We start from the raw sequence: 12,246 nt of genomic DNA, 5'->3' as shown, positions 1-12,246 counted from the left end.
ACAAAACAAAAAAATCATCATCATCATCATCATCATCATCATTATCACCATCACCACCATTTTCATCATCATCACCGGCATCATCAACTCACCGTTGACGTCGAAATACTGGAAGACCCGTTGCATGTCGGGAAACTGGGTGATACTTCCGTCCTGGTCGGTGTCAGCACGTGCGAACAGGTAGTCCGCGGAGACCTCGTCACCCAGCTCACGAGACAGCCAGATGGTCCTGAACTCCGCCTGAGTCACCAGGTTGTCGCCTGCATAGAAAAAAAAGAATAACAAAGAGATCACCATCGTGACTAGACTTCCCAGACGAAGATGATATAGAATACTTAACTCTCTCCATAGCGTTTCACCCCAATTACCATCATCAAAATTTTGCAAGCGGAAGGCTCTTTTACTGAAGAGGTGAATGTTGACAAAGAATACCACAATTCTGACGACGGAAGCTAAAGGTTGGGTCATTCAGACACCCACTGGACATCCGAGGGGTCTGTGTAGAGGAGAAGAGAGGACTGGCCGTACTGAGTGATTTAAAACCACAGCGCTTATATCCTCGGTCAAAGACGAAGCTCTAACATTGTATTGTATTGTATTTGTCTTTTTGTCGCAACAGATTCCTCTGTGTGAAATTCGGGCTGCTTTCCCCAGGGAGATCGCGTGGCTACACTGTGAGGACCACCCTTTCTTTTTCTTTCTTTCTTTTCCTGCCTGCAGTTTCTGTGTGTGTGTTGTTGTTGTTGTTTTTCCCCTATCTCTTTACAAACAACGAGTCATTATTTTGCACAACAGCCTGCCTGCCTGCCTACATACCTGGGTAGACCCAACTGACAGGCTGCCATTGGGTGTTCATCATTCGTTTCCTGTGTCATTTAATCAGGTTTTAGTCATGTACACACGCGCGCGCGCGAGTGCAGACACACACACAAACACACACGCGCGCGCTCGCACAGACATTTGTCATTTGTTTATTTAGCCCCCGCCCCCACCCCCACCCCCACCCCCACCCCCCAACCCCCTGCCCCCCTGGCCCCTTCCATGTAGACAACCATACTCTGTTTTCGTGGGTGTGCATGCTGGGTATGTTCTTGTTTCCATAACCCACCGATCGCTAACATGGATTACAGGATCTTTAACGTACGTATTTGATCTTCTGCGTGTGTATACACACGAAAGGTGTTCAGAGACTAGCAGATCTGCACATATGTTGACCTGGGAGATCGGAAAAATCTCCACCTTTTACCCACCAGGTGCGACGGAGATTGAACTCAGGAAGCTCGGGGCGAGAATTCAGTGCTCTAACCACTTGACCACCGCGCATCTTATTTATCTATTTATTCATTCGTTTATTTATTCATTCTATCTTTATTTCATTCATTAATTTATTTATTGTTTATCTATGTACCTCATTTTACTTCATTTCATTTCATTTTATTTTCCCTTAAGGCCCTGATTGAGCGCTTTGGGTTAAGTAGCGGGTCAGGCATCTGCTTGATTTAAGCAGATGTGGTTGTAGCATCTGATTGTGGATTTGTCCGAAACGCAGCCACGTCCTCCTTGTTCAACTGAACTGAACTGAACTGAACTGAACTCAATTCAACTGAACTGAACTGAACTGAACTCAATTCAACTGAACTGAACTGAACTCAATTCAACTGAACTGAACTCAATTCAACTGAACTGAACTGAACTCAATTCAACTGAACTGAACTGAACTGAACTCAATTCAACTGAACTGAACTCAATTCAACTGAACTGAACTCAATCGAACTGAACTGAACTCAATTGAACTGAACTGAACTGAACTCAACTGAATGGAACTGAACTGAACTCAACTGAACTGAACTCAATTGAACTAAACTGAACTGAACTGAACTCAATTGAACTGAACTGAACTCAATTGAACTAAACTGAACTGAACTGAACTCAATTGAACTGAACTGAACTCAATGGAACTGAACTCAACTGAACTAAACTGAACTGAACTCAGTTGAACTGAAGTGAACTGAACTCAATTGAACTCAACTGAACTGAACTCATTTGAACTGAACTGAACTTAATTGAACTGAAGTGAACTGAACTGAACTTAATTGAACTGAACTGAATTGACTGAACTGAACTGAACTGAACTGAACTGAACTTGTAATGTTCTTCTTCGCCTCATTTACTTACCGTTTTCTGAACTGAACTTGCAACGTCCGTCAGCTCATTTGTATAAAATGTATTACTCACTTCTTTTTTTTTTCTTTTTTTTCTTTTTTGTCATAACAGAATGCTCTGTGTGAAATCCGGGCTGCTTTCCCCTGGGAGAGCGCGTCGATACACTGACAGCGCCACTTTCTTCTTCTTCTTCTTCTTCTTCTTCTTCTTCTTCTTCTTCTTCTTCTTCTTCTTCTTCTTCTTCTTCTTCTTCTTCTTCTTCTTCTTCTTTTAATTCTCCTTCTTCTTCTTCTTTCTGCCTGCAATTTTAATTGTTTTCCTCTCAAAGTGGATCTTTCTACAGAATTTTGCCAAGGGACAACCCTTTTGTTGCCGTGGGTTCTTTTACGTGCGCTAGATGCATGCTGCACATGGAATCGTCTCATCCGAATGACTAGCGCCCAGACCACCATTCAAGGTCTAGCGGAGGGGGAGCAAGTGCTGGCGACTGCCGGTGTGATTCGAACCAGCGCGCTGAGATTCTCTCGCTTCCTAGGCGGACGCGTTATACCTCTCGGCCACCACTTCTCATGTACTTACCGTTTTCGTCAATTAAAAAACCTCGGTTTATCGTCTCATCCGAATGACTAGCGCCCAGACCACCACTCAAGGTCTAGCGGAAGGGGAGCAAGTGCTGGCGACTGCCGGTGTGATTCGAACCAGCGCGCTGAGATTCTCTCGCTTCCTAGGCGGACGCGTAATACCTCTTGGCCATCACTTCTCATGTACTTACCGTTTTCATCAAAGACGGAGAAAATGTCATCCACTTCGGAGTGGGTCAGCTGTCCATCAGCTGTACGGTTTGTTTCGGCCACCTTGAACAGCTGTCTGGCTTCTGTCGGGTCCATCATTGGGGGGCGTTCTGGGTGCAGCTGCACTCTGTAGTGAGGACATGTGTACTGTTGCGTATCGCGTACTACCTCTGGTGTTGGGTGTGAATCTTGCGATGATGGTGATGGTGATGGTGATAGTGATGGTCTGTTTTGGTTGGTTTGGGAGTATGTTTGGTTTGGTTTGGTTTGGTTTTTCTCTCTCTCTCTCCCTCCCCCTCTCTATCTTTATCTCTCTCCCTCTCTTCCTCTCCCTATCTCTATCTCCCTCTTTCTCTCTAACTCTTCCTCCCCCCTCTCTCTCTCCCTCTCTCTCTCTCTCCCTCTCGCTCTCTCTCTCTCACTCCCCCTCTCTCTCTCTCTTCTTCTCTCCCTATCGCTCTCTCTCTCTCTCTGTCTCTCTCTCCCCCTCTCTCTCTCACTCCCCCCTCTCTTTCTTCTTCTCTCCCTATCCCTCTACCTCTCTCTCTCACTCCCCCCTCTCTCTCTTTGTCTCTCTCTCCCCCCCTCTCTCTCTCTCACTCCCCCCTCTCTTTCTTCTTCTCTCCCTATCCCTCTCCCTCCCCCCCCTCTCTCTCTCTCTCTCTCTGGGGGGGGGGGGGGTGTAGGAGGTGGGATCTGTGGGCCTGTCTGTCTCTGTCATTCTTTCTTTCTCCCCATGTGTGTGTGTGTGTGTGTGTGTGTGTGTGGGTGGGTGGGTGGGTGGGTGGGTGTGTGTGTGTGTGCGTGCGTGTGTGTGTGTGTGTTTGTGTGTGTGTGTGTGTATTTGTGTGTATTTGTGTGTGTGTGTGTGTGTGTATTTGTGTGTGTGTGCGTGTGTGTGTGCGTGTGTGTGTGTGTGCGTGTGCGCGTGCGCGCGTGCATGCTGACATGGTGTTGGTGTTTGATTATCATTTGATCAGTTTCTTTTTGAAAGCCAGGCAAAAGGAAAGGTCGTCAGATCTTACCCAATGAAGCAGGCTTGGAGACATACAAAAATAGCAATGTGCGTCAACGCCATCTGAAAATATAAAACAACAACAATGAAAGAAAACCGACTTCACAACAACAACAGCAACAACAAAATTGAATATTTATCAATTGAATATTAAACAAATTAAAAGCAAACAAATCTAAACGAATCAAAGTGAAAGCGAAACAAAAAAAACAAACAAACAACAACAAAAAAGACACAATCGTGTTCAATCAGGAGAGATGGAAAAGTCAAACCCCAATGACTGATTCAATGAATTTTTTTTCATTTTGGGATGATTCTGTATATTTTGTATTTCTTTTTTTATCACAACAGATTTCTCTGGATGAAATTCGGGCAGCTCTCCCAAGGGAGAGCGCGTCGCTACAATACAGCGTCACCCTTTTTCTTTTTTTTTTTCTTTTTTTTTTTTCCTGCGTGCAGTTTTTGACTCACTTGTATAAACAAAGTGAGTCTATGTTTTAACCCGGTGTTCGGTTGTCTGTGTGTGTGTGTGTGTGTATGTGTGTGTGTGTGTGTGTGTGTGTGTGTATCTGTGTGTGTGTCTGTGTGTCCGTGGTAAACTTTAAGATTGACATTTTCTCTGCAAATACTTTGTCAGTTGACACCAAACATTGCATAAAGATAGGAAAAATTCAGTTCTTTCCAGTCATCTTGTTTAAAACAATATTGCACCTCTGGGATGGGCACAAAAAAATGAAAAAAAGAAGCCTAATTATATGCAACCTGCATTTACTGTTATATTTATATTTTTTGTATTCTCTAAACTTGTCACTTTGATCTGATATTCTGACCCAACAACAAGAGGAGTTATTATTATCATTTTTTGTTCAAACAGGAACTTCTTTTGCTAAGCATGGAAGTTTTATTTATTTTGCAAACGTTTTGGTGCAGATAGTAAAAAAAAAGGGAAATTACTCTGTAATTAATGCTATAGGACTTAATTTGCATTAAACTGATCTTTCTCATCTTAAACATTACATTTTGAAATTATACTCAATACATAAAAAAGCTTGGATTTTTTTTTTTTTTAAGTGTATCACAAGTGAGTCTTGAAGGCCTTGCCTCTCTTGTTTTAATTTGTTTTTCCTATCGGTTCAGATTATGAGCAAGTACTGCAAAACAGGAGGCACTTGGCAGAATCGGTTAGCACCTATACCAGGAACTTCTGTTCCAGTGGTCACCGGTGATCAGGATTCAAGGCCCCTTTAACTCACTCAGTACGGCCAGCCCTCTCTTCTCATCTACACAGACCCTTCGGATGTCCAGTGGGTGTCTCAATGACCCAACCTTTAGCTTCTGTCGTCAGAATTGTGGTATTCTTTGTCAACATTCACCTCTTCAGTATAAGAGCCTTCCGCTTGCAATATTCCGATGGTGGTAATTGGGGTGAAACGCTGTTAACATCGTCTCTTTCGCCGTTCGTATGGAGAGAGTTAAAAGCATGGTGTTGTGTCTTTTGGAAAAGGCAGGGCAAGGCCAAGGCAGCAGTGCTGGTAGTGGTGGTGGGAACGGAAACAACAGCAGCAGCAGCAGTAGTAGTAGTAGTAGTGCGTGCGTGCGTGCGTGGGTGCGTGTGTGTGTGCGTGCGTGCGTGTGTGTGTGTGTGTGTGTGTGTGTGTGTGCGTGCGTGTGTGTGTAGTGTATGTGTGTGTGCATGTGTGTGTAGTGTGTGTGTGTGTGCGTGCGTGTGTGTGTGTGTGCGTGTGTGTGTGTGAATGTATTTTATGCTCGTGCGCGCGTGCGTGTGTGTATGTGTGTGTGTGTGTGTGTGTGTGTGTGTGTGCGCGCGCGTGTGTTTATATATGTGCGTAGGTGTGTGTGTGTGTGTGTGTGTGTGTGTGTGTGTGTGTGTGTGTGTGTGTGTGTGTGCTTACGTGCGTGTGTGTATGTATGTGCGTGTGTGTGTGTGTGTGTGTGTCCGCTGAATCACATTGTGAAATACAGTTCTGTTCATGCTCCAGGGAGAGAGAGAGAGAGAGAGAGAGAGAGAGAGAGAGAGAGAGAAGTTTGGGAGAAAGAGGGAAATGAGAAAGAGGGTTCTGTTTTGGAAAGGGGGGGGGGGGGTTAATTTAAAGCCAACCAACACTTCAACGAACTGAGATCGGGAATTTGAAGAAGAGTAAGAAAGAAAAAAAAAGAATTTCATTCCAAGAGTAAACTTTTAATGTCAGATGTAGCTGTTGTTTTGAACAAGTCCACCCAACCTTCACTTTTTTTTCTTTTTCTTTTTTTCTACTGTCTGTAAGTAGTGTCGTAGAAGGCTAGGGCTGTGCCGGTCGGGTGTATTTCCGGGAACCGCTACGGTAGCCGGATTGGCCTAGCTGCAGATGCGAACACACCAGTGGACTGCGCCCCATCTCCCTTATCAGTTAACAGAACATCCCAGGGAGTGATGGCCTAGAGGTAACGCGTCCGCCTAGGAAGCGAGAGAATCCGAGCGCGCTGGGTCGAATCACGGTTCAGCCGCCGATATTTTCTCCCCCTCCATTAGACCTTGAGTGGTGGTCTGGACGCTAGTCATTCGGATGAGACGATAAACCGAGGTCCCGTGTGCAGCATGCACTTAGCGCACGTAAAAGAACCCACGGCAACAAAAGGGTTGTTCCTGGCAAAATTCTGTAGAAAAATCCACTTCCATAGGAAAAACAAATAAAACTGCACGCAGGAAAAAATACAAAAAAAAATGGGTGTCGCTGTAGTGTAGCGACGCGCTCTCCCTGGGGAGAGCAGCCCGAATTTCACACAGAGAAATCTGTCGTGATAAAAAGAAATACAAATACAAATACAAATCCCTCCGTAGCCCAGCTATTGTGCGCCCAATAGCAACTTCCCACAGCGCGACAATTTTCATCAGCACACTGATGTTGGTCGTTAAGTGGAAGAAGAAGGAGTGTCATCCACAGAGGCACAGAGCTGGCCAAACACGGCACTCAAGTCTTTAAAGTCTTGCCACTCTGTTTACGCATACCCAGATTCAAACACTCGACTGTTGGCCGCCGTTCTTTCTCTGTCTCTGGACCTTGCAATTGGAATGAACTTCCTCTTTCGCTTCGTCAAGTCTCCACACTCAGGCCTTTAAAACCCACCTCTTCCCAAAATAGCCTCCCTTCCCTGCCTCTTCCTTGTCTTTAGTTTCTCCAGTTTTAGAGTTATGCATGCGTGTGAATGACTGGTGCGAAAGCGCTTTGATTTTTCTCTGCACCAGATTCAGCGCTAAATAAATACCATTATTATTAGTAGTAGTAGTAGTAGTAGTAGAATTAGTACAAGCAGAAACAGACAGTCTCTGATCGGCTGAGAACTTGAAAAAAAACCCACCAAAACCCCAGGCAACAAGGAAAGATAAGACTGGTCGGCCTATCTAATAGAGAAGGGGGCAAGGCAGACGACAGTTTTAAAAATAAAATATGTTGTTCAGTGACGGCCTCCGGCATGTATCCGTGTAGACTGTGACCCGGATGTGATCTGACCTAGATTCTCTGTTATCGGACAACCATGGCAGAATAAGAGAGGTAAAGAAGAAGAGGAAGAAAAAGCTGACAAGAGAGGATATATATATATATATATATATATATATGTGTGTGTGTGTGTGTGTGTGTGTGTGTGTGTGTGTGTGTGTGTATACAACACTCCTTGTGACCCCGGTACACTTGGTAATAAAGACATATTTTATTTTATTCTATTCTATAGATAGATGTGTGTGTGTGTGTGTGTGTGTGTGTGTGTGTGTGTGTGTGTGTGTGTGTGGGGAGAGAGAGAGAGAAAGAAAGAGAGAGAGAGAGAGAGAGAGAGAGAGAGAGAGAGAAAGAGAGAGAGAGAATCCTAACCAGTTACAAGCAAAAATTCTGTCCAACGCAGGAAAAAAAATAGAAAAGAAAATGACAGCAGAAAGAGGAATGTCCACCACATCGTCATATTTTTGTTCTGCTCCAAATTGGCTTTCCTACCTCTTTGTCTTCACGAGAGAAAAAAATTTCTTTCTTTCTTTCTTTCTTTCTTTCTTTCTTTCTGGCTGTCTGTATTTATGTCTGTCTCTTCCCTCTTCTCTCTCTCTCTCTCTCTTCATCTGTCGGTCTGCCTGTTTATTTGTCTGTCTGTCTGCCTGTTTGTCTGTCTCTGTCTCTGTGTCTCTCTGTCTCTCTCTTATGTCTCTGTCACTCTCTTTATGTTTCTTTCTTTCTTTCTGTCTGTCTGTCTGTCTGTCTGTCTGTCCCTTCCATCTTCTCTCTCTCTTCATCTCTGTCTGTTTCTCTCTCTCTCTCTGTGTTTCTCTCTGTGTCTGTCTCTCTTTCTGTCTGTCTCTCTGTGAGTCTCTCTCTCTGTCTCTCTTGTCTCTCTCTGTCTCTGTCTCTCTCATTGTCTTCATCTCTGTCTGTCGGCCTGTCTGTCTGTCTGTCTGTCTCTCGTTCTATCTCTCTCTATGTCTCTGTCTCTTTCTGTGTCTGTCTCTCTTTCTGTCTGTCTCTCTCTGTGTCTCTCTTGTCTCTCTCTCTGTCTCTGTCTGTGTGTCTCTCTCATTGTCTGTCTCTCATTGTCTGTCTCTCTCTTTCTCTCTCTCCCTCTTCCTCTCTCTTTGTAGGTTTGGGGTGGGGGTGGGGTGGGGGTGAGGAGAATTTCCAGAACACACATGGTCACACACTCTGTGAGGAAACAGTTTGCAATGTGATACAATGTATCTAGCTCACAGAATGCCAGTGCCTCCCCCCGGCCGGCCCTACCTGCAATCAAGATCGATGACACAGAGATCAAGTCAGTTGACAAGTTTTGCTACCTGGGCAGCACCCTATGCAGCAACGGAGCCCTTGATGCAGAAGTGAAGCTGCGCATCGCCAAGGCCAGTTCTGCTTCTGGCAGACTCAACAACAGGCTGTGGAACAACAAAAGCATCAGGCTCAGCACCAAAATCAAAACCTACAGAGCTGTTGTGCTGACCACCTTGTTGTACTGCTGTGAAACATAGACGACGTATCGCCGTCACATTCAACAACTTGAGCAGTTTCACCAGAGATATCCTGCGAAAGATCCTCGGCATAAAGTGGCAAGACAGGGTCTCCAACCTCCAGGTCCTAGAGAGGAGCGGCCTGTCCAGCATCGAAAGCCTGCTGATCCAGTGCCAGCTACGCTGGACAGGACACGTTGTCCGCATGTCAGACAGCAGGATCCCGAAGATGCTTTTGTATGGCCAGCTGAAGGAAGGCCACCGCGAACTTGGAAGACCCTGCAAGCGCTTAAAAGACACCTTGAAGACAAACCTCAAAGCCTGTGACATAGACATCGCTTCCTGGGAAACTGGTGCCCTTGACCGCTCTTGCTGGAGGATGCTGTGCTCTGGTGGCATAAAGACGTTTGAAAACAAGAGAACGCTGGCCATTAAGGAGAAGCGTGAGCGAAGGAAGCAAGGCTCAACTTCTGGAGACGTTTTCCCTTGCAACACGTGTGGGAAGTGCAGCGCATCCAGAATCGGCCTCTTCTCCCGTATGAGGACACACACCGACAGATAAGCCTGCCTGCCTACTCATCCGTCGGACTGACAGGAGACTCCATTATTATTATTACAATGTATCGTAATCATCATCATCATCATCATGTAATTTTATCTTTCTTACACTGCACGGCAGCGCACCACAATACGATAAAACGCAATACAACGCTGAATGCAATATGATACGATGCGATTCGATATGAAACGATACGATACGATGCGATATGATACGACACGACACGACACGACACGATACGACGCGATGCGATACGATACGATACAACATGACACGACGCGACACGACACGACACGACACGACACGACACGACACGACGCGATACGATACGATACAATACGATATGAATCACCACAATACGATAAAATGCAATGCGACTGAATGCAATATGATACGATGCGATTTGATACGATACGATACGATACGATACGATATGAATCGATACGATACGATACGGTACGATACGATACAATAAAACACAGCTGTTCATCTGAAGTGTGTGCGGTACATTACATTAAATCATTGTACACTGTAGTACTGAATAATTTTTGTTAATCAATCAATTTCAAGTGAAACGAAATAAGAATAGTGGCCATAAAACAGGAGATAGACAGACTGACAGATCTAATGATTAACTAACTGTTAACTCTCTCCATACGAACGGCGAAAGAGACGACGTTAACAGCGTTTCACCCCAATTACCATCATCAAAATATTGCAAGCGGAAGGCTCTTATACTGAAGAGGTGAATGTTGACAAAGAATACCACAATTCTGACGGCGGAAGCTAAAGGTTGGGTCGTTCAGACACCCACTGGACATCCGAGGGGTCTGTGTAGAGGAGAAGAGAGGACTGGCGGTATTGAGTAAGTTAATGAAAAAAAAACCGTAAATGAACTTGTGAGCAAAATGCGCAGGAAACAGATAAGTAAATGAATAATAATGATAATAATAATGGTATTTATACATCGCTGAATCTTCTGCAATAGCCGAGTGGTTTAAACATTGGACTTTCAATTTGAGGGTCCCGGGTTCGAATCACGGTATCGGCGCCTGGCGGGTAAAGGGTGGAGATTTTTCCGATCTCCCAGGTCAACATATGTACAGACCTGCTAGTGCCTGAACCCCCTTCGTGTGTATACGCACGCAGAAGATCAAATACGCACGTTAAAGATCCTGTAACCCATGTCAGTGTTCGGTGGGTTATGGAGACACGAAAATACCCAGCATGCATGAACCACGACAGAGTCATCGGCAAGTCAATGTTGATCGTGAAACGGAAAGAAGAAGAAGAAGAAGAAGAAGAAGAAGAAGAAATCTAAGCGCTTTCAGTAAATAGGGAAGAAAAAGAAAAAAAAGTAAACGAATAAATGAGCAAACAAGGAGGAAAGGTAAGTGAATAAATGAGTAGATAAGCAGGCAAATGCACTTCATTGCTTTGCATTGTGTTGCATTATATCGCATCGTATCGCATTGCGTTGCACCTCATCACATCGTATTGTACTGCATTGCATTGCATTGCATTGCATTGCGTTGCGTTGCGTTGCGTTGCATTGCGTTGCATTGTATTGTATTGTATTACGTTGCTTTGTATTGTATTATACTGCATTGTATTGTATTGCATCACTTTTTGTCACAGCAGATTTCTCTGTGTGAAATTCAGGGCTGTTCTCCCCAGGGAGAGCACGTCGCTATAGTGCAGCGGTACCCACTTTTTTTCATCTTTTTTCCCCCCCTCTGCGAGTAAGAAAATAAGTGAGTAGATAAGCACCAAAATGGTGGTAAATGAACAGGTAAGTGAGTGAATGAATTAACACGAAAACGTAGGTGAATAGGCGAGTCTGTAAATAAGCATGAAAAGTCAAGTAAATGAGTGAGTGAATAAGCACGCAAAGGTAAGTGAATAAGCGATCGAGTGGGTAAATGAGGATGAGAGGGTGGGTAGATAAGTGAATACATAAGCACGAAAAGATAAATTAATGTGTGAGTAATAAGCAGAAAAGGTAAGTAAATATGTGAGTAATAAGCAGAAAAGCATAAGTGGATATGTCAGCATATAGATAAGCGCGAAAAGGTAAGCAAATAAGTGAACAGATAAGCACGAAAAGGAAGGTAAATATGTGAGTAATAAGTCAGAAAAGGTAAGTGAATATGTCAGTATATCAATAAGCGCGAAAAGGTAAGCAAATAAGTAAACAGAAAAGCACGAAAAACCAAGTAAATAAACGAGTGAATAAAGACGTAAAGGACAAGCAAATTAAACGAATGAATAAACAGGTAAAGAACAATCAAATAAAATAAGCGAATAAGCACGATAAGGGCGAGTAAAATAAGCGAGGGGTGACCAGGTTAGTAATTAAGCAAGCAAGCATGCAGCCAGGTAAAAACAAAGCCAAAACAATACAAAATTCTTTATTTCGAGGGTAATGGATAAGAACTGGTGTGCTGGCTGGTTTGGGGGTGTTTTTTGTTTGTTTGTTTGTTTGTTTGTGGTTTTTTTGTGGGGGTTTTTTGTGTGTTTTTCTTTTACTACTAGTCCCCACCCTGAGTAGGGTCTACACTACACAATACCATAAAAAAAAAGCATCGCAAAGCACTAGCAAGCCACCTTTGAAAGCCCACACAAACAGACTGACAGCGGTCATTGCTTACCTTGATGCAGACGTCTGAGACAATGGTGACCTGGGCTCTCTGTGGTGATCTGACCGTTGGTCAAGGGCCTTGGATGATCGGATAGCCAC

General features: G+C 44.2%; 1 protein-coding gene across 1 annotated transcript in view; it reads right to left on the bottom strand.

Annotated features, from left to right (window-relative positions):
* The window catches only part of LOC143276297 (uncharacterized), a 13,702-nt gene extending 1,456 nt beyond the window's left edge, over positions 1-12,246 (bottom strand). Inside the window, exons 1-4 of the mRNA XM_076580802.1 lie at positions 12,158-12,246; positions 3,980-4,032; positions 2,936-3,081; positions 93-260 (exon numbers count right to left, since the gene is read on the bottom strand). Of these exons, the coding sequence (XP_076436917.1) occupies positions 93-260; positions 2,936-3,081; positions 3,980-4,032 (367 nt within the window). The 5' untranslated portion in view covers positions 12,158-12,246. The remainder of the gene's footprint in view (positions 1-92; positions 261-2,935; positions 3,082-3,979; positions 4,033-12,157) is intronic.

The sequence above is a fragment of the Babylonia areolata genome, chromosome 31, assembly GCF_041734735.1.
Source record: "Babylonia areolata isolate BAREFJ2019XMU chromosome 31, ASM4173473v1, whole genome shotgun sequence".
Classification (NCBI taxonomy): domain Eukaryota; kingdom Metazoa; phylum Mollusca; class Gastropoda; order Neogastropoda; family Buccinidae; genus Babylonia; species Babylonia areolata.
The sequence above is the reverse complement of the archived record's forward strand: the minus strand, read 5'-3'. Positions and strand labels throughout refer to the sequence as shown.